Source organism: Castor canadensis, chromosome 15 (assembly GCF_047511655.1).
Source record: "Castor canadensis chromosome 15, mCasCan1.hap1v2, whole genome shotgun sequence".
NCBI classification, from domain to species: Eukaryota; Metazoa; Chordata; class Mammalia; order Rodentia; family Castoridae; genus Castor; species Castor canadensis.
The window spans coordinates 48,596,077-48,621,799 of NC_133400.1; the positions used below are offsets into that span (position 1 = coordinate 48,596,077).

The 25,723-nt window shown below is 37.6% G+C and overlaps 1 protein-coding gene and 1 long non-coding RNA gene across 2 annotated transcripts in view; both read right to left on the reverse strand.

Moving 5' to 3' along the window:
* Positions 1 to 1,472: 1,472 nt before the first annotated feature.
* Positions 1,473 to 3,237, reverse strand: LOC141410412 (uncharacterized). Its single transcript, XM_074056127.1, has one exon. It carries the CDS (start codon positions 2,886 to 2,888, stop codon positions 1,701 to 1,703), a length of 1,188 nt encoding a protein of 395 aa, XP_073912228.1. The 5' UTR covers positions 2,889 to 3,237; the 3' UTR covers positions 1,473 to 1,700.
* Positions 3,238 to 6,009: 2,772 nt separating this feature from the next.
* LOC109677071 (uncharacterized) overlaps positions 6,010 to 25,723 on the reverse strand; it is a 33,702-nt gene continuing 13,988 nt past the window's right edge. Inside the window, exons 2-3 of the long non-coding RNA XR_012442009.1 lie at positions 6,342 to 6,468; positions 6,010 to 6,102 (exon numbers count right to left, since the gene is read on the reverse strand). This is a non-coding gene — a long non-coding RNA (uncharacterized lncRNA). The remainder of the gene's footprint in view (positions 6,103 to 6,341; positions 6,469 to 25,723) is intronic.

Consider the following 25,723-nt stretch of genomic DNA (forward strand, 5'->3'; position numbering starts at 1 on the left):
ATTTATGAGTGTGAAGTGCCACACAATACTCAAAGTGGTTTAGTCATCCAATTTGCTCCTCACTGTGACTCTCTGAGGGAGGTCCTCTTATTACTCCCTGTTTGAGTATGAAGCAACAGAAGTTCAGAGTCTAGAGCCTAAAGGTATATACATAATTGCTGAGGCCAGGATTCAGTATTTCTCCTATTAATGGCAATGTACACACTGTTCACAATCACTGCAGACACAGATTCCCGAGTACACAGCACTTAGTACACACACATGCCTGTGCTGCTGAGGAATATGAGCATTTAAACATGACAAATACCAAAACAGGGAAAATTTTCCTTCCAGGGACTGTTACACTAAACGCTATTGAGTGTTATTGTTCATGCTGGTTAAATTTGGACTTAAGATGTTAACATTGTATACACAATTTCTACACTTCTATGTGCATGTTTCTAAGCAGAACCCACTAGATGGCCTTGTGTAAGACGCAAACTTTAGAAAAAGTTATCATTTCTACTTAAAAGATAGACTGTGAGTAAGAGTCATATACATTATATTCAGTAGGAAAGTAGGGTGAGAAGTGGGCTGAACAATAGTTTAGAATTAACATATGGACAAGCTATAGAGCTCGGAGTAGCATTTAATGTGGAATATCTGAATATAAGTCACAATATGAAAAGTATACATGTTACCTATTCAGTCTCCCTGGGTTCCATTCAGGAAAATTTGTTAAGAAAATTCATATGCACAAAGCCTGCATAACTGAGGGGTGGCTGCTCTGTGCATGCTAGGGGCTGTTATTCTGCATTCCTGGCCTCTACCCACTGCCAGCCAGAAGTACCTACAAACAGCTGTTATGCCAACCAAAGGTATGTCCAGACATAGCCAAATGACCCTTGATAGGCAATATCACCACTCACATTTTACTTGTACATAATCAAATACTTTAAAACTATCCTGATAGTATATTTAATCTAATCGAAAATTTACAACTACTTACATAAATTGATTGCTCTCCTTTTTTATTTTGTCAGTACTGGGGTTTGATCTTAGGGCCTCCTGCTTGCTAGACTGGAGCTGTACCATCCTTCTCCCTTATTACAGATTGTGATATATGAAAATCTAGGCAGTTTTGTTGAAAGCATTATCACACTGAAGTATTAATATTTACTTTATTGTCAGTGTTGAGATGTCCCTGACTAAAAAGGCATTCCCAATTTGTTGCACCGTTTATTCCTTTGATTTCTGTGATTTTTCTCATGAACTGACCTGGAGATAAAGTATAATGGCTCAGGTTTCTCTCCTGTGTGAATTTTCTGACAAACAAGGACAGGGAACTTCTCCCAGGAAGTTGATATAGTGAATTAAAAGCAGTGGGTTGTGTTGTAATGGAAACAGACCACATGAACAATGGCTCAATACAGCATTTATTTCTCACATAAAGTATAAGTGGAGAGTTAGTGGGTAGAAATGAGATGATCTCTGATCTCTTAAATCACAATGACCTTCACTGACATATAGCTTCCAAGGCCATCCTACACTACATTTTTCTAGTATTTCAGTCTCATAGGATCTGTGAAATTAGGGAGAACCACATGAATACTTTTGGTATTTGGCTTGGAAGTAATGTTTATCACTTGAGCCTACACTGTGCTTGACAAAGCTTAATTACATGGTTTTGCCCACAATAAGGAAAGGCTGAGAAATGTGAGCTAAATGTGTGTCCTAAAGAAAACAGAATGGCTTTTGGAGACCATATGGCCAGTCTCTCCATGCAGAATCTCTCTCATGTGAATTTTCTGATGTCTGCTAAGGTGTGATTTTTGGCAAAAGGCTTTCCCACACTCCTGACATTCATAGGGTTTTTCCCTGGTATGAGTTCTGTGATGTTTAGTGAGGGCTGATTTCAAGCAAAATGTTTTTCCACAGTCATTACACTCATGTGGTTTGTCACCAGTGTGAGTTCTCTGGTGTACAGTGAGATCTGACTTATGGCAGAACATTCTCTTGCATTCTTTACACTCATATGGTTTGTCATCAGTGTGAGTTCTCTGATGTGAGGTGAGGTTTGATTTTACACAAAAAGTTTGTCCACATTCACTGCATTCATAGGGTTTCTCCCCAGTGTGAATTCTTGCATGTTTAGTGAGTTCTAATTTCTGGTAGAAGGCTTTTCCACATTCAGTACACTTATAGGATTTTTCCCCTGTGTGAGTGCTTTGGTGCCTCCTGAGGTTTGTCTTCTGGCAAAAGGATTTTCCACATTCACTGCATTCATTGGGTTTTTCCCCTGTGTGAGTTCTGTGATGTATAGTGAGATCTGACTTCATGCAAAATGTTTTTCCACATTCATTACATTCATAGGGCTTTTCTTTGGTGTGAATTCTCTGATGTGCAGTAAGGCCTGACTTCTGACAGAAGGTTTTCTTACATTCATTACATTCATAGGGTTTCTCTCCCTTGTGAGTACTGTGATGTGTAGTAAGGGTTGACCTTTGACAGAAGCTTTTTCCACATTCATAACATTCATAGGATTTCTCCCCTGTGTGGATTCTTTGATGCATCATAAGGCCTGACTTTTGAGAGAATGATTTCTCACATTTATTACATACATAGGGCTTTTCCCCTCTTTGTGTTCTCTGGTGGACCATAAGGACTGATTTCATAAAGAAGGATTTCTTGCATTCACTACAGTTATAGGGTTTAACTCCTGTGTGTATTTTTTGATGTTTAGTGAGGTTAGCTATTTTAGAGAAACTTTTCCCACATACATTACATTCAAAAGTTTTGCTCCCAACCTGAGTTTTCTCTTGGGCAATAAGACCTGACTCACAGGCTCTCTCATGTTCATTGTACCTACAGATTTCCACCTCATTAACCCTCTTATGTGACAATAACATTACCTCTGTGTTGAAGGCTTTCTTTTGTCTACTATACTCAAAATGCTGCTGCCCACTGTGAATCTTGTGATTTCACCTGAGATGCTCACAGTATCTAAGGGCTTTCCCCACTACATTACAGTCTTCAGGTTTCTCTCCAGCACACATTTCTTCAGGCACATTAGGGAAAAGCATGTCTTGATATACATTAAACTCTTTAGGTCTCATTCTCAAATAGTTCCTATTATTTGTAATTAGACTTGAAAACTGTGAGCTCAAATTAAATGTTTTCCCTAATTTGACACTTTCCTCAGCTGATGAGCTGGTGTTGATAGAAACTTGCCACAAGTGTCTACTGTGACTTTCTTGGCTCTTCTTAACTAGTTCATAGACTATCTGGAAATCTGAAACAAGAAAAAAAAATAACCTTATCCATGAACCACACATAAGCATTTTTCATAGAATGTTCAAGCAAAGGTAAAGAAGTTTTTTCCTACCATACTGGCATAAGGTACCTTTTTGTGGGTATGCTTTTTCTTCCTTTTAATATAGTAAATTATTTTAATAGACTTCTAATGTTAAGTTGTGTTTTTAATTTTTTTTCTTTTTAAATTGTGAAGAGTATTTAGTAATTCTATGTACTTACTGCCTAGTTGTAGTTTTTAACTAAAGGCTTATTATCGCCACTTATTGTCATAACTTTCTTTTCTATTTTATTGTTATAACAATGGAAGAAAGCTCATGCTGGTATTTTTTTTTTTCAATGTTATCCTACAAAGATGGGAAGGTTCTTCTGGATCAGTTATTTGCAGGTACAGTGAGGCCATTTGTCTGGAAGGAACATGGCTAGGGACAGTCTTGCTCCTATGTTTGTTTAGTTTTTACATTTCCTTAGGAAATAGCTAGAGGCTTTGGAACATTTTGCCATTAAAAAGAAAAACCTCTTTTTCTCTGTACTGAATAAGGATAGCTTCCCGCAAATTTCTAATCTAACCCAATTTAGAAGAAGCTGTAGACCACTACCCTGGGCAAACTCCCCCAACTGATCTAAAGATTTTGATTCTATATTCCAGACTGTGCCACAACCTCTGAAAAGTATTTTTCTGGCTCCTTGTGAGACCAACAGTCTAACATTCTATTCCCCAATTCCTGATACATACAGCCCTACTTGATAATTCATTGCTTTGGAAGGCTTTTCTCTTGTGTGTTGAACTTTCATTTGTCTCCCAGTTTCATAGAAAATGGCATCTGCTGTACTTTCCTCAATCTCTTAGTTGATTTAGAAAGATTTCCACAAACAAAAAGGAAACTCCACTCCCACAAATTCCACTCCCAAGAAAAATCTGAGGTCTTTAACAAATAACCCTGGTTCACTTTTTTGTGGGACCAAAAATCTCCTGGTTCTCTTCCCAGCCTGAAACTGTCCTTTCCACACTCCTCAGCTTTATGATTTCTGATGTTGTAATATACAAGGTTCACTCCTAGACTTCTTTTCTCATTTTCTTATCAACTATGTACATGATCTCTTTTATAAATATGACCTTAAATAACACCTTTAAGCTACTGATTTCTAAATTTGAATCTCTAATAATGACATTCTTTTTGTTTTGTTTTTTGATGCTCAGGACTGAATCCAGAGCCTCCTGCCTCCCAGGCAAGCACTCTACCACTAAGCTATATTCCCAGTCCCATCTACTCTTAAATCCAGATAGTATATACACCTATGGATTATATGTCAAAATTGGACCAATTCTTCCTAAATTACATCTATGTTTTTCCTCTCTTTCTCACTCTGGTTAAATATTCCTTGTAGTTCTAATACAACTACTTGTTGTAACTACTTGGTTAATTTTGAGTATCGACTTGATTTGACTTAGAAACATCTAGGACATCAGTAAAGCACAGTCCTGTGTGTGTCTGTGAGGGTGTTTCCAAAGAAAATTAACCAAGGGGAGGAAACTGTCACTGAATATGGTTAGCACCATGCCATAGGCTGGGGGCCTGTATGAAATAAAAGGGGAAAAAGGAAAAAGCCAGCTAATATACATTCCTTGTTTATTTATTTATTTATGGTACTAGGGTTTGAACTCAAAAGGAAAAAGCCAGCTTATATAGGCATTCTTTCTTTAATTATTGGTGATACCAGGATTTGAACTCAGGGCTTACTCCTTGAGCCACTCCACCAGGCTTTTTTTGTGATGGGGTTTTTTTTTTGAAATAGGGTTTCGAGAACTATTTGCCCAGGTTGGCTTTGAACCATGATCCTCCTGATCTCTGCCTTCTGAGTAACTAGAATTACAAGCATCCTGGTTAATACAGGCATTTTTTTCCTCTCTGTTCCCTGGCTGTTACAAGGTGAGCTGTTCTGCTCCACCATGCCCTCCTTGCCATGATGAACTGAAACTTCTGAATATACCCAAATAAATCTTTATTACCTAAAGTTATTTTACTCAGGTACCTTGTCACAGTCATGGAAAATCTGTGTAACACACTACTTAACATACATTATTGTTTCTCTTTCATCAGAATGATCATTGGTGCTATTATTTTCATCATTGCTATTATAAATACAATTAAAAAATTGCCAGAAGTTAAAACTTGCATGATAAAAGATGTGCTGAAAGAATAAATTAAGGTATATAAATGTCTGAAAAAACAACCAGCATATGAAAGTGTAGGAAAACAGGGCAAATGAAAAAGGGAACAGCAAAGAAAAAAGTCTAAATGGAAGCTAAGGATTCAATTTGGGATAAATGTAAGAAAATATTCAGCAAAGTAAAAGATGGTGATCTGCAAGTGAGAGCCTCCTTAGAGACTATAAAAATGCACTTTTTTTTTTGTGGGACTGCAATTTGAACTCAAGGTTTCATGCTTGCAAAGTAGATGCTCTATGGCTTGAACCACACCTTCAGTCCACTTTGACTGGTTATTTTGGAGATGGGGTCTTGTGAACTACTTGCTCAGGGTGGCCCTGAACTGTGATCCTCCTGATCTCAGCCTCCAAAGTAGTTAGGATTGCAGACATGAGCCACTGGTGCCCAGCTTAATGTGCATGTTTGGTGTACCAGACTAGACAGGTCATTGTTGCAATGTCTGCTGGGTTTCCCTCTCTGGCCTCCCTGCCCACTATGCACAGACTGACCTGGGAAGTTCTGGTTTGGGGATTTTTTGACCATCCATGGCTCTGCTCCTTGCTCCAACTTGAAAATCACCTCAGGTTTGGTAATGAGATGCCCTGTTAATGAGAAATACTATAGGATTTTGACAAACTGGTAACTTTGAAGAAGGACAACAGCTCAGTTTGAGGAGCTATACAATGAAGGGTCAATTTGAACCTTTTGTTAGAAAGGTGGGATACTTATATTCATGTTCCAGAATCTCATACCTATATAGCATTAAACATTACAAATGGTTCCTTTATTTACCACCAAAGGAAGTATTGCTCCTGGCAGTTATTTTAGGAGTTTTACTCACCCAAGGACACCAAGCTGCTGTAGGTCTCCGGCGTCACATCCCTGTATAGGATCCTTTGAGAACTGTCCAGGTCCTGCCACTCCTCCCAGGTGAAGTCCACAGATACATCCTCAAATGATACCAATTCCTGTAATGGCACATTTCTCTTCAACCCAAGTCATCAGATTTGATCACAAGAACAGGAATTGGGATATTCATTACACACTCTCTCTCTCTCTCTTTTAGCTTGTTCTAATGGAAGAAAGGAAAATCATAGGAGAACAATCCTGCCACTATAATGATTAAAATACTAAAAATACTCTTATAAAGTTTGCCTTATAAATCTAAAACTGAGTCAGATAAGATGATGGAATTCTCCCTAAGAGTATTTGGTCAAAAGTAATGTGCTGTTAAACTTACTTAGAACACTGTTAAATTTATTGATAAGTCTTTGTTTTAAGTATCCCTTTTGATGTTTGCTTTTCCTTTAAATAAGCTAAGATGTTGGGATGGGGTGTGGCCTAGGGCCATTAGACTCCCAAATTGACTACTATTAATCTCTTTTTTGATGCCCTGAGTACCTTCAGTGAAGGGCTATAAGCCAAGAAGTTCAGCAAACACCAAACAAGATAAATGCCAAAAATCTACATCTAGGAATATTATTTTTAAACTACAGAAATAAAAAATTCTGACTAAGTATATACAGAAGGAAAACAAACTACCTACAAAGGAACAAAGATAAACATTACATCCAACATCTCCACAGAAATCATGTAAACAAGGAGAGTTGAACAAAATATTTACAGTCTTTAGAAAAAAGCCCCATGATTCTTCAGAAGTAAAGGGGAAATAAAGACTTTCTAAGACAAATATAAATTGAGAGAATTTGCTGTCAGTAGACTTATAAGAAATGTTAAAATAAATTATTTAATGAGAAGAAAAAGATATGTCAGAAACCTGGATCTACATAAAGAAAGGTAAAAAAATTTTTAATTTTTCTTTTTTAATTCTTTATTTTTGAGGAATTAGAATTATTTAGTTATTATAAAGTAAAGACATTGCCTGTGAAGAGAAGTAGTGTAGCATTATTTGAAGGTAGATTTGAATTGGTTGTAAGTGTATATTGCAAACTCCAGGGCAAATAGTTTAAAAACTATAACTATAAAAAAAGAAGTACATGTGAAGAAAAAAATGAAATATAAAACGTTCAATTAACACTGCAAAAGGCAGAAAAAGAGTGAAGAAAAAAGAACAAAGAGCAAGAACAAATGAATAGAAAGGAGTAAGAAATGTAACAGACATTAATCCAACAATATGAATAATTACTTTCAAAGTCAAAGGTTTAAAATTCACAAGTAAGGGCTGGTGGAGTGGCTCAAGTGGTAGAGCGCCTGCCTAGCAAGTGTGAGGCCCTGAGTTCAAACCCTAGTACCACCAAAAAAAAAGTGGTATTGTATTTAAAATTCACAAGTAAAACACAGAAACTCTTGGAATGGAACAAAACACATGACCCTACTATATGGCATGTACAAGAAATCCACTTTAAATACAATGACACATATGGTTTAAAAGTAAACAGTCAGAGAAATATATACAATGCTAACAGTAAAAGAAAGCACGCATTGCTCCACTTCTGTATTGAATGTTTAATAACTTTACACTGCCTCAGCACCCACTTATAAATGTGGCTTTAATTTTCTCATGCCAGATGCAGGGCTGTTATCCCTTGCTACAGCTTTCAATGTTACTGTCACCTGAATGTAGTCGGTGGCCAGAGATAACAACTTAGAGACATCTCTCGTGGCTAATAGAATGGTCAGCCTCCTTCCCTGCTATTTCCTTTAAAGGCCTCCATTCAGGAGACTCCAAGATAGTGGACTGCTGCCAGACCCCTGATCACCGAGCTCCCACAAACCTGAACCATAACCTTAGGTTCATGGCAGCAAGGCTAGTTGGTCTGGTTAGTTTGCTAAATAAGAGGGTGCCAATAATATACACAGATCATATCTACAAGGGCCAACCTCTAATTAAGCCATTTAAAGTACAAATACACTCCTGGTGTATGGGAGCCACCAGGAACATGCTGTGCTGCTTGTTTGTTTATTCCTGAACCACAGTGGCCTCTAGTCCACAAAAACCACCTGAAGGGCCCCAAGTCTTCCAAGAGCCAGGGGAGTCCCAGTCTATGGAGAAAGAGAACAATTTCTAACCACTGACAGCCCAACCACCAACCTAAGGATCCCTCTGAAACCAGAGGGAGATGCCCATAAACTATTCAGGTGAGCAAGCCGCTTTCACCCTGAAGGCACATACAGCCCAGTTGGCTTGTAAGTTTCTAACTGCATCCTGCCAGCTTATTAAGCTTTGGCCTAATAAACTGCATGAAATCTCCTGCCCTCCCTGGTGAGAGAGGGGCGCTGTAGCTCACAGTGTCTCTATATAAAGAAAGAAAGTATGGGTACCGGGTAGCCAAGCATGAATTCAGCCTGTGGGAAATAATATTTCATTCTACTATCTCTGAGAAGCCCCATAGTGAGCTGAATCTGGCTGCCTTCGCAGAGAAAAGCTTTTGACCAAACAGCCTGAGCTAAAGCTCCCAGACTTACCAGGCAGGGGAAGGTGCTGCCCCTCTCCAAGGATCCTCCTAGCCAAGCAAGCTGAACTAACAGTCCCCCACTCCCACCTCACCAAAGAGGAGCTCATCAAATGTGCCCAGTGGGAGGGCCACTGCTGCTTGCCACATAGTCCAGCATATCCAACCTAAAGTGGGTAAGAACTGAAAGTCTCTGTCTAGATGGACTCCGCTTTGCATGGCCTTGGAGGGGTGACAATCAGAGGGGGCATATGAGAACCGCAGACTAACTCCCTAATACCCTCTGTCTGTAGATAATACTGCCAAGGGGGTTTTGAGGGGTGTTTTGTTTTGTTTTGTTTTGGAAGCACTAGGGTTGGAACTCAGGGCCTCAGGCTTGCTAGGCAGGCACTCTACCACTTGATCCACTCCACCAGCCTCTGCCAAGGGTTTATATATTATGTAAATAACTGTTTGGCACTGAATCTGTGAATTTGTTACTGCTAAGTTATACCTCCAGGTCAGTGAACAGAAATGTTACAACAACCTAGCTAACAATTCAGCTAGCAAAAGCACAGAAGTTAAGTCAAGGTAAAGATAATAGGTGATTAAAGTTCCCATCCAACTAATCAATAATACATGATCAAATCTCAAAATAGAAACATGGGGAATAAAAGAAGGCAGGGAAATATGACTCCTCAAAAGGTTAACAGTCACACAATAGAGGATTTGGTAGACAGTGAAGGGAATGAATCTGCAGTTGCAGACATCAGAAAAATAACAAGAATGTCTAAGGAGCTTAAAGACGACCTACAAAAACAACTCAATGAATCCCAAAAGAAAAAGGGCCAAAAAAAACTCGAGAAGACACAGGAACAACTAAGTGAACTCAAAGAGGATTTCAACAAACATTGAAACGAAATCAAGGAACTTATTTTTTAAAAAAGAGAGAGATAAATAAAATAAAGAAGGTAGTACAAGATGTGAAAGAGGAGCTCAACAATGGTATGGAAAGTCTCAAAAAAAAAAAAAAGAATCAAATAGAAACCCTGGAAATAAAAGGGAGTTTAAGACGGTGGTTAGAGTAAGGAATCAGAATTCCTGAGCTCTGTGACCTTGAGATGTGGGAGCTGCACTTGAGTAATTCTGATTGCTTCTAGCCAAAATAAGAACCACCAACACATTAGGTACACATAAAATTTCAAGGACTGACCCTTAAAACAGTTTTTAGTTGCACCTACAGGCAGGGAAAATCTGGGTGCAGCACAGCCATCAGGGCGTATCTGCCCTGGGGAAAAAAGCCCCTTTGTGGTCTCTCTCTCTTTTTTTGTCTCAATAAGCAGCAGACAGAGTATCAATAAGAATTGAACTCTGTGATATCCTGGACCACTAACCTGTGGAAAGCCTCCCCACTCTCCACTGTGGTGAGAAATGTGGCACACCATTTCTCCCCACCAGCTGGTTCCAAAGATGCTTGCATAAACCTTCAGAACAAACAGGAGAGCAACATGCACCACACATGACTTCCCTACCCACCACCTGGGAACATATTCCAGTGCAGCGCCTGGGCAGATTGAATTCCCACCCCCAACAAAACTGAAGAGCATACAGTGAATTGCAATCTAACACCTACAGCAGAGGTGGGGTGGAACGCTGAGCCTGCTGGGAGAACAGAGTTGGGGCAAGGATCCAAACTCTCAGTGAACAGAGGCAGAAAAATTAACAAAGGCTGAGAGCAGAGATTGGGCAACAAGCCAACCTCCCAGAGGAGCCAAACCAGCACCAAGCAGAGTGAGGTGAGAGCAGTACTCAAACCTAAATTGTCCCATCTTGCTGGGGAAGGAGTCAGACAGTGTTGTAGCTGTAAGGCAATGCAGCTGCCACCTGGTGAAAACAACAACAGCTCTGAACACTTTGCATGAACCGGCAGTGAGTTATTTCAGGCCTTAATTGCAACCTGCCCTGTGGACAGAAGGTACCAAATACTACTCAAAAACCAGTCACCTGGTGAGACCACATCAGAGCTCCCACTTGTAACAGATAGCTCACAAAACCAAAGAAATCAGAAAAAAAGAAAAGAAAAAACCCACCAGCCATCTCCACCCCAAGCTGTCTTACGAAAGGGGCTGTACCCTTCTCCACAAAGCCCAAAATACCAAGTGCCAATACCAGGATTGGACAACAAAAGAATAAGTCCAGAACTTTTACAAAACAGACTGAACTTCTTGTTCTTGCTGTACCTGGTCTTTTCTTTTCTTTTTTGTATTATTAACTTTACTATCACTATTTTCTTTTTTTTTTTCATTTTTCTTTTATTATTCATATGTGCATACAAGGCTTGGTTCATTTCTCCCCCCTGCCCCCACCCCCTCCCTTACCACCCACTTCGCCCCCTCCCTCTCCCCCCCTCAATACCCATCAGAAACTATATTGCCCTTATTTCTAATTTTGTTGTAGAGAGAGTATAAGCAATAATAGGAAGGAACAAGGGTTTTTGCTGGTTGAGATAAGGATAGCTATACAGGGCATTGACTCACATTGATTTCCTGTGCGTGGGTGTTACCGTCTAGGTTAATTCTTTTTCATCTAACCTTTTCTCTAGTACCTGTTCCCCTTTTCCTATTGGCCTCAGTTGCTTTGAGTTATCTGCTTTAGTTTCTCTGCGTTAAGGGCAACAAATGCTAGCTAGTTTTTTAGGTGTCTTACCTATCCTCACACCTCCCTTGTGTGCTCTCGCTTTTATCATGTGCTCATAGTCCAATCCCATTTATCACTATTTTCTTATCCCTATTTTTACTCCCTTCACTTCGCCCCTTTTCTTGCGCTACAATCCATTGTTCTCCCTCCCAACTACTGTCTTTCCCCCTGATTTTGCCTGCCCCTCCTATCTTTCCTCAAACAGTCACCACACTACTGCTCTCTCCTATATACTTACCACCTGCTGACTAGCCTAATGTACCAACTGTACACACCCTCAGCCCCCTGCAATCCCTGACTCAACACCCTCCATTACAACACTGGAAATACACCCTAAAATTCATAAGGGCCACAAAACTCAGCAGCCCACATACCTCTTCCCCTACCTCTCCTTTTCTACTCCCCTCTTTTATTGCCACCTTTACCAATTACCCAAGTTTCTTTCTCTAGACTAATAATTATTACCCACCACTCCCCCCAACTGTGACTGTTTATAGGTATTCTCACCAAGGGGTTTTCTATATAACGAGTAAATAACTGGTCTGGCATTGAACCTGTGAATTTGTTATTGCTAATTTACACCTCCAGGCCAGAAACAGAAACAGAAAAAGCACATTAACCTAGCTAACAGTCAAGTCAGTCACAACACAAAAATTAAATCAAGGAAAGAAAACAGTCAATTAAAATCACCAACTAGCCTATCAAGAACATAGTTGAACAGCAACAAGTGGAGAGATGGGGAGAAGAAGAAGGAATGGAAACCACTGTCCTCAAAAAAATAATTCAATATAGGATTCAGTGGGAAATGAAGAAAATGGATACCCAGATCCTAACAAAACAATGATAAATATCATGGAAAACCTCAGAAAAAAAGAGCCAAACAGAAATCCTGGAAATAAAAAAGTCCCTTTAGTCAAACAAAAACACAGTGGAAAGCCACTTCAGCAGACTACAACAAATGGAAAACAGAACATCAGAGCTCAAAGATAAAATAGAAATTGAAGAAAAAAAAAAACAGAAGAAATCTTAGTCAGATAACTCAAGAGCTGTGAAAGGAATATGCAAAAACTCAGTGACTCCATCAAAAGACCAAACTTGAAAATCATGGACATTGAAGAAGGAGAAAAGGTACAAGGCAAAAGGATATGTAATATACTCAATAAAATGGTAACAGAAAATTTCCCAAATCTTGAGAAAGTTTTGCCCATTCAGGTACAGGAAGCCTCTAGGACACCAAAAAACTTGACCAAACTAGAACCTCTCCACATCATATTATCATTAAAACACCAAGCACAGAGAACAGAAAAAGAATATTGAAACTGTAAGAGAGAAAAAAACAAATAACATATAAAGGTAAACCCATCAAAATAACAGATTTCTCAATGGGGGCTTTAAAAGCAAGAAGGGAATGGAGTGAGGTATATCAGGCACTGAATGAAAATAATTTTAGCCCTAGGATACTCTACACAGCAAACTATCATTTGAAATCGAAGGAGGAATCAGTCTTCCACGATAAACAGACACTAAAATAATATATGACCACCAAGCCACCATTACAGAAGATTCTACAAGGAATTCTGCACACAGAAGATGAAAGCAAACAAAACCACAAAAGGACAGGAAGTATCAAACCACAGGAGAAGAAAAGACAAGTAATCAGAGAGTAGCATTGATTTGGCTGCACACATCAAATCCTTAAAAAACAAGAACAACTAAATGGCAGGAATCACCACATACCTATCAATATTAACACTGAATGTCAAAGGACTGAACTTCCCCAACAAAAGACACTGTCTGGCAAACTGGATTAAAAAGGAAGATCTGAAAATCTATTGTTTACAAGAGCCTCACCTTATTGACAGAAATAAACACTGGCTTAGGTTGAAAGGCTGGAAGAAGATTTTCCAAGCTAATAGCCCCTGAAAACAGGCAGGAGTAGCAATACTATATCAAAGTAGGCTTTAAATTTTCATTGGTCAAACGAGACAAAGAAGTTTGCTTAATACTAACAAAAGGGGCAATAAAACAAAAGGAAATTAACAATTATCAACCTATATGCACCCCATGTTAGTGCACCCAAATTCATCAAACATATACTAAAGGACTTAAAATCACATATAGACCCCAACACAGTGGTAGTGGGAGACATTAACACCCCTTTATCACCAATACAAAAAAATCCAGACCAAAAAATCAACAAAGAAATACTAGACCTAAATGACACCATAGATGAAATGGACCTAACTGATGTCTACAGGATATTCCATCCAGCAACAGCACAATATACATTCTTTGCAGCAGCCCATGGAACTTTCTCCAAAGTAGATCATATCTTAGGGCACAACACAAACTTCAACAAATATAAGAAAATAGAAATAACCCCCTGCATTCTATCTGATCATAATGCAATAAAACTAGAACTCAACAACAAAAGCAACAGCAGAAAATATGCAAACAATGCTCAATAATCAGTTGGTCATAGAGGTTCCTGGAATTTAATGAAAATGAAAACACAATCTATCAGAACCAATGGGACACAGCAAAGGCAGTGGTACAGGAAAGTTTATAGCCATGAGTGCACATATTAAAAGGACAGAAAGATCTCAAGTAAACAACCTAATGCCACATCTTAAACTCAAAGAAAAACATGAACAAGCAAAACCCAAAACAAGCAGGAGAAAAATAATAAAAATAAGAGCTGATATTAATGAAATAGAGACCAAAAAAAAAAAAACATACAAACCATACAAAGAATCAATGAAACAAAAAGCTGGTTCTCTGAAAAAATAAACAAGATTGACAAGTCCCTAGCAAATCTGACTAAAATGAGGATGGAAAAGACCCAAATTAGTAAAATCAGAAATGGAAAAGGGGAGATAACAATAAACACCAAGGAAATCCAGAGAATCATCAGAGACTACTTTGAGAAACTGTATTCTAATAAATTTGAAAATCTTGAAGAAATGGACAAATTTTTAGATACTTATGACCATCCAAAACTGAATCAAGAGGATATTAACCACCTAAACAGATCTATAACATGAAATAAAATTGAAGCAGCAATAGTCTCCCAAAAAAGAAAAGTCCAGGACCTGATGGACTCTGATGAATTTTATCAGACCTTTAAAGAAGAACTAATACCATCACTCCTTAAACTTTTTCATGAAATAGAAAGGGAAGGAACACTGCCTAACACATTTTATGAAGCCAGTATTAAACTCATCCCAAAACCAGACAAGGACACATCCAAAAAGGAGAACTACAGGCCAATCTCTTTAATAACCACTGATGTGAAAATCCAAAATAAAATAATGGTAAACCAAATCCAACAATATATCAGAAAGATCATTCACCATGACCAAGTCAGCTTCATCCCAGGGATGCAAGGATGGTTCGACATACGCAAATCAATAAACATAATACAGCACATTAATAGAAGCAAAGACAAAAATCACTTGGTCATCTCAATAGATGCAGAAAAAGCCTTTGATAAGGTCCAACACCATTTCATGATAAAAGCTCTAACAAAACTAGGAGTAGAAGGAATGTACCTCAACATTAAAAAGGTTATATATGACAAACCTATAGCCAACATCATACTTAATGCAAAAACTGAAATCATTTCCTCTAAAGTCAGGAATGAGACAAGGGTGCCCACTCTCTCCCCTTCTTTTCAACATAGTCCTGGAATTCCTAGCTAGGCAACAATGCAAAAGGAAGAAATAAAAGGAATACAAATAGGTAAAGAAATAGTCAAACTATCCTTATTTGCAGATGACATGATCTTATACCTCTAATACCCAAAAAACTCCACTCAAAAACTCCTAGACACCATGAACAGCTTCAGCAATGTAGCAGATACAAAATCAATTTTCAAAAACCAGTAGGCTTTCTATACAAAAACAATGAACAAATTGAGAAAGAATACAGGAAAACAAATCAATTTACAATAGCCTTAAAAAAACCCCTCAAATACCTAGGAATAAACTTAATAAAGGATGTAAATGACCTCTACAAGGAGAACTACAAACTATTGAAGAACGAGATCAAAGAAGACTACAGAAGGCGGAACGATCTCCCATGGTCATGGATTGGCAGAATCAACGTAGTAAAAATGGCTATACTACTAAAAGCAATCTACATGTTCAAATCAATACTCATCATAACCCCAATGACATTCATCACAGAGACTGAAAAATCTACCCTAAAGTTCATTTGGAATCACAGAAGACTGCCAATAGCCAAGGCAATACTGAGCGAAAAGAGCAATGCTGGAGGTATCACAATACCTGACTTCAAACTACTACAGAGCCATAGCAATAAAAACAGTATGGTACTGGCACAAAAACAGATATGAAGACGAGTGGAACAGAATAGAGGATCTGGATATGAATCCATGCAGCTATGCCCACCTTATTTTTGACAAAGGCACCAAAAATATATGATGGAGAAAAGACAGCCTCTTCAACAAATGTTGCTGGGAAAAGTGGTCATTTGCCTGCAGAAAACTGAATCTAGATCCATGCCTGTCACCCTGTACTTGTATCATCTCAAAGTGGATTAAGGACCTTAATATGAGACCCAAAACTTTGAGGTTAGTACAGGAAAGAGCAGGGAATACACTGGAAGCAATAGGTATAGACAAGGACTTCCTTAGTAGAACTCAAGTGGCCCAGCAACTAAACTAAAAGAAAGGATTAACAAATGGGACTACAAGAACTTAAAAAGCTTCTGCACAACAAAATTGAAGAGAATACCCACAGAATGGGAGAAGATCTTTGCTAGCTGTACATCAGACAAGGGACTGATAAGCAGAATATAGATGGAGCTCAAAAAACTCTCCCAAAATCAATGAACTAATAACAAGGTGGACAACTGGACTAAACAGAACTTTTTCAAAGGAAGAAGTCCAAATGGACATGAAAAAATGTTCACCATCCCCAGCCATACAGGAAAGGCAAATCAAAACCACACTAAAGGGCTGGTGGTGTGGCTCAAGTGGTAGAGCACCTGCCTAGCAATTGCAAGGCCCTGAGTTCAAACCCCAATACCACCAAAACAAACAAACAAAAAAACATAATTTAAAAAAACAAAAACAAAAACAAACCCCCCCCCATACTAAGATTCCACCTCATTCCTGTTGGAATTGCTACCACGAAGACCACCACCAACAACAAATGTTGGTGAGGATATGGGGAAAAAGGAACCTTCATACATTGCTGGTGGGAATGTAAGCTAGTACAACTACTATGGAAAACAATATGGAGGCTTCTTAAAAAACTAAACATAGATCTGCCATATGCTACAGCAATCCCACTCCTACCTGGGGATATACCTGAAGGAATGTGATTCAGATTATTACAAAGATACCTGCACACCAGTGTTTATTGCAACATTATCCACAATAGCCAGCCTATGGAAACAGCCAAAATGCCCCCCTACTGACAAATGGATTAAGAAAATGTGGTATTTATACACAATGGAATTTTATTCATCCACAAAGAATAATGAAAAGTTGTTATTCGCACATAAATGGATTGAACTGGAGAACAACATCTTAAATGAAGTTAGTCAGGCTCAGAAGGCCAAAAATCACATGTTCTCCCTGATATGCAGATTATAGACCCAAAACAACTGCAGTAATATTATTGAACATGGGTCACACACTAAGAGGATACTGCACATGGGAGGAATATGGAAAGGGAAGGAAACCTAAAACTTGAGCATGGTTGTTGTGCTCACTGTAGAGGAGCAAATAAAGTAATCTTAAACTGTCTGAGGCCACTATGGGAAGGGGACTAGGAAGTAGTGAAGAGGTCTGGTAGAGATGACCCAATATGGGTTGTAATTCACATATGCATGGAAACAACACAAGGAATCTCTCTGTATAGCTATCTTTATTGCAAACTAGATAAAACACTGTTTCTCTTATTATCTTTTATGTTTTCTCTTCAACAAAATCAGAGAACAGGTTCTGCCCAGAAAGGGGGGGGGATGTGGCCCAAATAATGTATATACACGTAAGTAAATGTAAAAATGATAAAATAAAATTAATAATAATAAAGAAAAGAAGCCCTGGAAATAAAAAGTTCCTTAAGTCAAAGAAAAAAAAATACAGTTGTAACTCACTCCAGCAGACTGGAACAACTAGAAGAGAGACTCAAGACAAGATAGGTATTAAAGAAGAAACAGAAGAATACTTAGAGAAAAGACTGAAGAGTTGTAAAACGAACATGCAAGAACTCTGCAACTCCATCAAAAGACCAAACCTGTAAATTATGGGCATGTAAGAAGGAACAGAAGTGCAAGACACTTGCACATTTATGGAAACAACTCAGATGACCTATAAACTATGAATGGATTATGAAAATGTGGTATATTTATATACAATGGAGTTTTATTCAGTCGTGAAGAATGAAATTATATAGCTTGAAGGCTTATGGATGGAATTGGAGGGCATCATATTAAGTGAAATAAGCTCAGTTCAGAAATGCAAAGGTCACGTTTTCGCTCATATGTGTATGATAGATCCAAAAGATAAATGTGTACACAAAAACAAACATGAACATATACACATTTATATTCAGAACATGTTTGTAACAGTGGAACTACTCTGGGATTCAGGGGAGGAGGGAAAGGAAAGACAATGATGGTCAACAATATCGAAATGCATTACATCTCCACAGATAGAGGACATAATAATATGTACTGAAAGCAGTGAATAATGGGAGGGAGAGTAAAGGGTTAAGAAAGAGTAACAGGGGGATGAACTGACCAAAGTTAAGTATACTCACAACTGGGATACATTGAGAAACCCCTTTGAACACTGACTTTGAATTAAAAATGAAAGACAAAACTGTAAAATAGATACAGGGCAGGAGTACTTGTGGGAGGAGGGTGAATGAAGGAGAGGGAATATGGTTAGTGAACTTCATGTACATACATAAAATAGAATGATGAAACTTCTTGCAATTGCTTTAAGTAGGGCAGGGAGAGGGACTGGAGGGATCATGGTGGAGGCAATCTAATCAATGTACAATGTAAGGCTACTACTGGGAATTGGCACAATGAATCCCTCCTATACAATAATAATAATTATAATAATAATTATATAATAATAATAATTATACAATAATAAAAATGGAGAAAAAAGAAAATATAAAAAGTAGAATAATGAAAAGGAAAGTCTCTGTTCAGTATTTTCAGGAATTATCAATGGAACCATCTGACTAAAGCAGAGGAATTGTGTTGTGGTACAAGGGAAATTAAGACTGGTGTGTTAGGTGTGAATAGACTGTGCTTGTCTACAATGAAATCTAAATCTGGATTAAATAATAAACAATGGGAACACTCCACCCGACAAAAAAATACAGATTGTTATTTTCCATAGGTTCTACCTATAAGGGTGCCCAGATGAACCCAGCACATCTGGGATGTCTCTGCCCATTTTATATAAGACAGTGGGACCTCCTGGCCAAGGTCTAGCTGATACCATGCAAAGCTTAAGGAAGGGGCCAAGGCTCTTCTCCTATGGGCATGGTGAAATGCATGTTAACCAATCACCCCTCCCACCCCCAGCACTGCAGTGGTCTGCTCCAGTCATGAGTTGAGCAATAGGGTTCCAGGCAGAATTTTTGAGTGTTTGCCTGCCCTGGCAACAGCCAAAGTAGTCTTGGAATCAAGGATGTGCCCAAGGCAGTCTGTCAGCCATACTTGGGGCTGGTCTCAAAGGAGTTTTAGAGGGTTGTGACCACAGACCCTAAAGAACTGAGACCAAAGCCCCAGGATTTTCCATGGCAATTGCTAATATGTGTAAATTTTCTGTTGCTTTTGTGGAGTTTTCAAATGGTTAGAAGCCAACTTTATGTGAGAAGAGAAAAAATGCTGGCTCTAAAGCTTTCTAGGTTAATTGAAGAAAAATGTATGCTACTTGAAAATTTTAGCCTTGTTCAAAAACAGCATGATGACTTAGTATCATCTTTAAAGGATGGAGAGAAATTCTACAGGAAATTAATGGTAGAGCTCATTCCCAGCGAGACACAGGGAAGAACCTTTCCAAAGCAGAAGAAAAGATGATGCATGCAACTGAAGAGCTGGAGACCTATAAAAAGGTAGCCAGAGAGCTCAAAGAAAAAATGGAGAGAACCAATCATTATTATCAAGGGCAGATTATTTCCTCTGAGAAAAAAAAGCTCATTTTAATTGGTTGGTGGCCCAGGCTTCTGAAAAACAAGTATTTTAAGAAAGCTAATGCCAACAATAGACAAAAATTAATTAAAATGGAGTTGGAATTTGAACTTGTAGAAAAATATCCTTACACATTTGTTATTTTAAATGCAGCATACGACAAAGAGCATTTTCCTGAAGGCAAAGCAGTGGGTCCTGGTTTTGTTCCTCCTATCGGATGTCCCTTGTTCCCAGTGGATCCAAGACTGTGTCTTTATGCCCAAAAATGTATTTACTAAATTGTAGACCAATTTTAAAGTAAGATATGTTTTCAAAGTACTTTTTACTTCTCTCTCATTTTTAGTTTAAACTACTTCTGTTATTTAGTCATTATGCTTTATGTCAAATTGAAGCTTAGTAGAATTATAATTCTGAGGATAGTATTTTCTAAATAAATGATTTAAATATGAATTTATTCTATGTAAATAACATACTTTATTTTTATTTTATTCTAGATAGTGTAACTTTTAATTTGATTACTTAACTATAACATAAATAATAATTGGAGTTTTATGCATGTAACCTTGCAGTGGGGCTATTTTAAACTCCAAATGCTGTCTTTCTATGAAAAATGTATTTATGGCAATTGCAGACCAATGTGCAAGTCAGTTCATGCTTAAGTTAAAAAAATTAAAAAAGCCAAAGCTTTTAATAGCAAACAGCTTTCTTTACCTGGAGAAAGTTGTAAACATCCAGAAATGTGCATTGTTAGGTGAGCTATTTTACTTTGTAGACTTAAGATTTCTATTTGTAAATGTGAGAGATTTTGTAACAAGGCTACTAGTAATTAGATTTCCTCCAGTAAATACCATCCTGGAGGTGAAGATGGACACCCCACGAGCTCCAAGGCAGGAGAAAGACTCATCTGGAGAGACAGGAGAGACATCTTGCTATACAAATCCTGGCTTTTGTTTCATCTTTTCTATAACCTGTCATACTGCTATGGGCAAGGTGGAGACAGACTGATTTTCTTTTTTCCAAGTTTTTATCAAAAGCTGTATATAAATCCATTTTCCATTTATCTATGCTCTATGTCATTTTTCTATGTGAGTGAGCATTCAGACCCAGAACCAGGTCTTGTGGCCGGAGGTTCTAGTAAGGATTTCATATGAATTTCATTTGAAAATATGAGACGTATTTGTTCAGTGAATGAAAATGTCTAATATTATAATTTTAATAATGATCATTATAATATTATTTATCATTTTTTTTGGTGGTACTGGAGTTTGAACTCAGGGCCTACACCTTGAGCCACTCAAGGATGAAGGATTTTTTATGAAGGATTTTTTCTAGATAGGGTCAGTCGAACTATTTGCCTGGGCAGACTTCCAACTGCAACCCTCCTCTTCTCTGCCTCCTGACTAGCTAGGATTATAGCTGTGAGCCACCAGTGCCTGGCTATCACTTACTATTCTAATGATCATTTTCAAATATCATTAGTATAAAATATTTTATCAATTTTAAGTAAAAAGAGAATTTCAAAAATCATATTTTAAATATATTATCACCTGAATATTATGTTAGAAATCTATTTTTGTATTTTGTGGGGGATTTTTTGGCAGTAGTGGGGTTTGAACTCAGAGCTTTGCATTTACTGGCAGGTGCTCTACCACTTGAGCCATACCTCTAGCCCTTTTTACTTTAGGTATTTTCTAACAGTCTTGACTTTATGCCCAGGCCAAGCTCAGGGTCCTCCTATTTATGTTTTGGGGGTCTCAGGAACTATTTGCTTGGGCTGGTCTTGAACCATGATCCTCCTGATCTGCCTCCCGAGTAGATTGGATTATAGATGTGAGCCACTATGCTCCGCTCAAATTTCTTAACATTAAAATAAAACAGAGTGAAAGATCTTCATGATAATATATCAAATTTCTTCCTTATTCTAGTTATTTCTAAATTTAGAGCAATATAAAAATGGCAGAGGAAATTTTCATTTCTACCATATTCTTCTTTAGACTGACTTAAGATCAACTTAGAGTCTGCTTCCATTTTTATGTTATAAAAACACTACAATATTGAGACCTCATTTGAAAAATGAATAAGCAAAAAAGGACTAAGGGCATGGCTGAGGTGGTATAGTACCTAGCTAGGGATCTGAGTTCAAATCCCAGTATTGCCAAAAGAAAAGAAATTTGGCCTCAAAAGTAAAGCAATGGCATCTTTTCAGCATTTATTTTTTTATTATTATTTTCATAAGCATATATTGTTTATAAGAAGAGGTTTCACTGTGATATCTCAATTTGTGCATGTAAAGTCCTAGATCAAATTCACCCCTATTTTATTCTTTTTTATTTTTGAATTAGCATACATTAAGTGATAAGAGGGGATTTCATTGTGATAATCCCATATATGCATAAGGTGTACTTTGAACAAGTTCACCCCCTCCATTATATTTTCATTCCCTGTCTTCCCCCCTTTTATCAAACAGTGTTTAGTGGGTTTCATTATGCTGTCTTCATATGTACATATGTAATGTACTTCAATCTTTTTCACCCTGCAGTATCCTTTCCTTTCTTTACCTCTCCCCACTCCTACTCACCCTTCTTAACCATCCCCTACATACATTAATGTCCCATCATCATTTTAAGCCTAGGTTCCACAATGCATGAGAATATGCAATATTTGGCCTTTTGAGCTCACCTTATCTCACTCAGCATTACGATCCACCTATTTTCTTGCAAATGACATAACTTCATTTTTCTTTATGGTGAGTTATAATCCATAGTATATATATATACTATATTTTCTTTACCCATTAATCAGTTGTTGGGCACCTCAGCTATTTCTACAGTTTGGCTATTGTGAGGAGAGATGCAATAAACATGGGTATGCAGGTATCTCTCTTGTATATTGATTTAAGTGGAAGTGATCATAAGGCAAGTCTTTTTTTGTGGTCTGGAGTTTGAATTCTGGGCTTTGTACTTGGTAGGTAGGCACTCTACCACTTGAGCCATCCTCTAGGCCAAGGTAGGTTTAGTTTTAGTTTTTAAGGAATCACCATACTGATTTCCAATCACTATGGAAATGGTGATTTTACATTCCCACCTACATTGTATAAGAGTTCCTTTCTCTACTCATCCTCACCAGCACTTGTTACTGTTTGTTTTCTTGGTGATAGGCATTCTGACAAGGGTGAGATGGAATCTCAATGTCATTTTGATTTGCATTTCCTTTATGTGCAGGATGTTGATTATTTCTTCATGTATTTTTGGCCATTTATATTTCTTTGAAAAGTGGTCAATTCAGTATTGTGCTGGTGTCTATCTATGCTTTTATTTGCAGTTTTGTTTTATAAAATTTCATGTGCTGACTTTCAGGCATATATGGTTATAATGGTTACATCCTCTTAATTAGATTGTTCCCTTAATCATTATGAATCGACCCTCTTTGTGGCTTATGACTAATTTTGGTTTGGAAGTCTGTGTTGCCAGAAGTGAGTTTGGCTGCTCCTGCTTGCTTTGGTGCTCCATTAGCTTGGAATAAGCCTGTATTTGTCTTTGCCAGTGGGATATATTTCTTATAAGCAACAAATGGTTGGGTCTTGGTTTTTAATCCAATCCAGCAATCTGTGATAATTGTAGAATTGAGACGATTAACATTCACAGGTATTACAGAAAGGTATGTAGTGATTCCTGCCATTTTGTAATTTGTGTTGTATTTGATTTTTCCTTACTCCTCATTTGCTTATGTGCTCATATAGTGAGATTTATGCCTTCTCTGTTTTCAAGATTACATTTATCTTCCTCTTCTGGATGTAAGATTACTTTAGTTGTCTTCTGCAGTGCTGATTTAGTGATCATGAATTGCTTAGTTTTTGTTTATCACCAAAGGATTTTATTTCTCCTGTAATTATGATGGACATCTTTGCTAGGATGGCAGTCATTTTCTTTCAGGGCTTGAAATCCATCATTCTATGCCCTCCTCAATTTTAACATTTTTGTTTAGAAATCTGTTATTCTGATGGATTTGTCTATATATGTGACTTGCCATGTTTGTCTTACAGATTTCAATTTTATTTCCTTGTTCTGTATATCTAATGTTTTAACTATAATATGCCTTGAAATTGTTCTTTTTTGGTCTTGTTTGGTGTCCTAAAACCTTATTCTACCTAAATGACCATCTTTTTCTCAAGATTAAGACATTTTCTTCTATTGTTTTACTAAATATGTTTTCTACACCTTTAACTTGCACCTGCTCTCCTTCTTCTATTCTCATGAGTTGTATGTTAATGGTGTCCTAGAGGTCTTACATATGCTTTTCAGACTTCCTTCTTTTTCTTTACTTGAATGTTCTAATACATCTAGATTGTAATCAAGCCCTAAACTCTGTCTTCTTTATCCAGTCTGTTAGAAAGGCTTTCAACTGGGTTGTTATTTATTTATTTTGATGGGACTGGAGTGTGAATTCAGGGCTTTGTATTTGCTTGAGCTACACCTCTAGTCCTCAAATGACAAACCCAATGGAAGATAAGAACCAGATACGGATCCAATCCATGCACCTATGCCCACCTGATATTCAACAAAGCTCCTCAGAACATACAGTGGAGAAAAAGACAGCCTCTTCAACAAATGTTACTTAGAACACTGAGTATCTGCATGCAGAAAACTGAAACGAGATCCATGTCTCTCACCCTGTACAAAAATCAATTCAAAATGGATCAAAGACCTTAATTTAAGGTCTCAAATTTTTAGCCTACTGTAGGAAAGAGTAGGGAATATACTGGAATAGATAGGTGTAAGTAATAATTTCCTAAATACAACTCCAATGGCTTAGCAATTAAGAGAGAGCATTGACAAATGAGACTGCATGGAACTAAAAAAGCTCTGCACACCCAAGGGACAGGTCACCAAACTGAAGAGATAGCCCACAGAATGGTAGAAAATGTTTGCCATATATTCATCGGACAAGGGATTAATAACCAGAATTTACAGGGAGTTAAAAAACTAACCTCCCAAAGAATCAATGATGTAATGAAGAAATAGGGAAAGAAACTGAACAGAGCTTTTATCAAAAGAAGAATCTCATGAAGAAATGCTCAACATCTCTGGCTATAGAGAAAGTGCAAATCAGAACCTGACTAAGATTCCACCTCACTCCTGTTAGAATGGCTATTGTCAAGAACATAAACATCTACAAATGTTGATGAGGAAGTGGGGAAAAAAGAACCCTCATACACTGTTGGTGGGAATGTAAATTAGTACAACCTGTATGGAAAGCAGTATGGAGGCTCCTCAAAGAACTAAAAATAGATCTGCCATATGATCCAGCCATACCACTCCTAGTCATATACCCAAAGTTATCTAAGTCCAATAAAGATACTTGCACAGCCATGCTTATTATAGCATTATTCACAATAGCTAAGCTATGAAAATAGCTCAGATGCCCTATAATTGATGAACAGTGGAATGTTATTCAGCCATAAAGAAGAATGAAATTTTTTCATTGGCAGGTAAATGGATGGAACTAGAGAATATCATGTTAAGTGAAGAAAGCCTGGTTCAGAAAGACAAAGGTCATGTGTTTTTTCTCATAGGTGGATGATAGATACAAATACAAATATTATCATAAATATATATATGTATATATATGTGTGTAGAACATGTTTCCATGTTAGAGGAGACTAATGGAGGAGGAAATGAAGAATGATAAGGAGTGAATGATATTGAAGTACATCACATCTATGCAGAAAGAAGACATAACAAAATACACTGAAAACTGTTGAAAAATAAATGGTAGGGGTACAGGATAAGGAAGAGTAATAAGGGGGTTTGACTGACTGAAGTGCTATATGTGTACAGACAAAATACCAAGGCAAGACAATACTCTTTGTATTTCATACCAAAACAGTGAAGGACAGGAAGGTAATATAGATCTTGTTAAGGGGAGGGTAAGTAGCAAGAGGGGGAGG

Excerpts from the sequence above, each read along its gene's own strand:
- LOC141410412 (XM_074056127.1), bottom strand. The coding sequence starts at position 2,888 with ATGTTATTGTCACATAAGAGGGTTAATGAGGTGGAAATCTGTAGGTAC.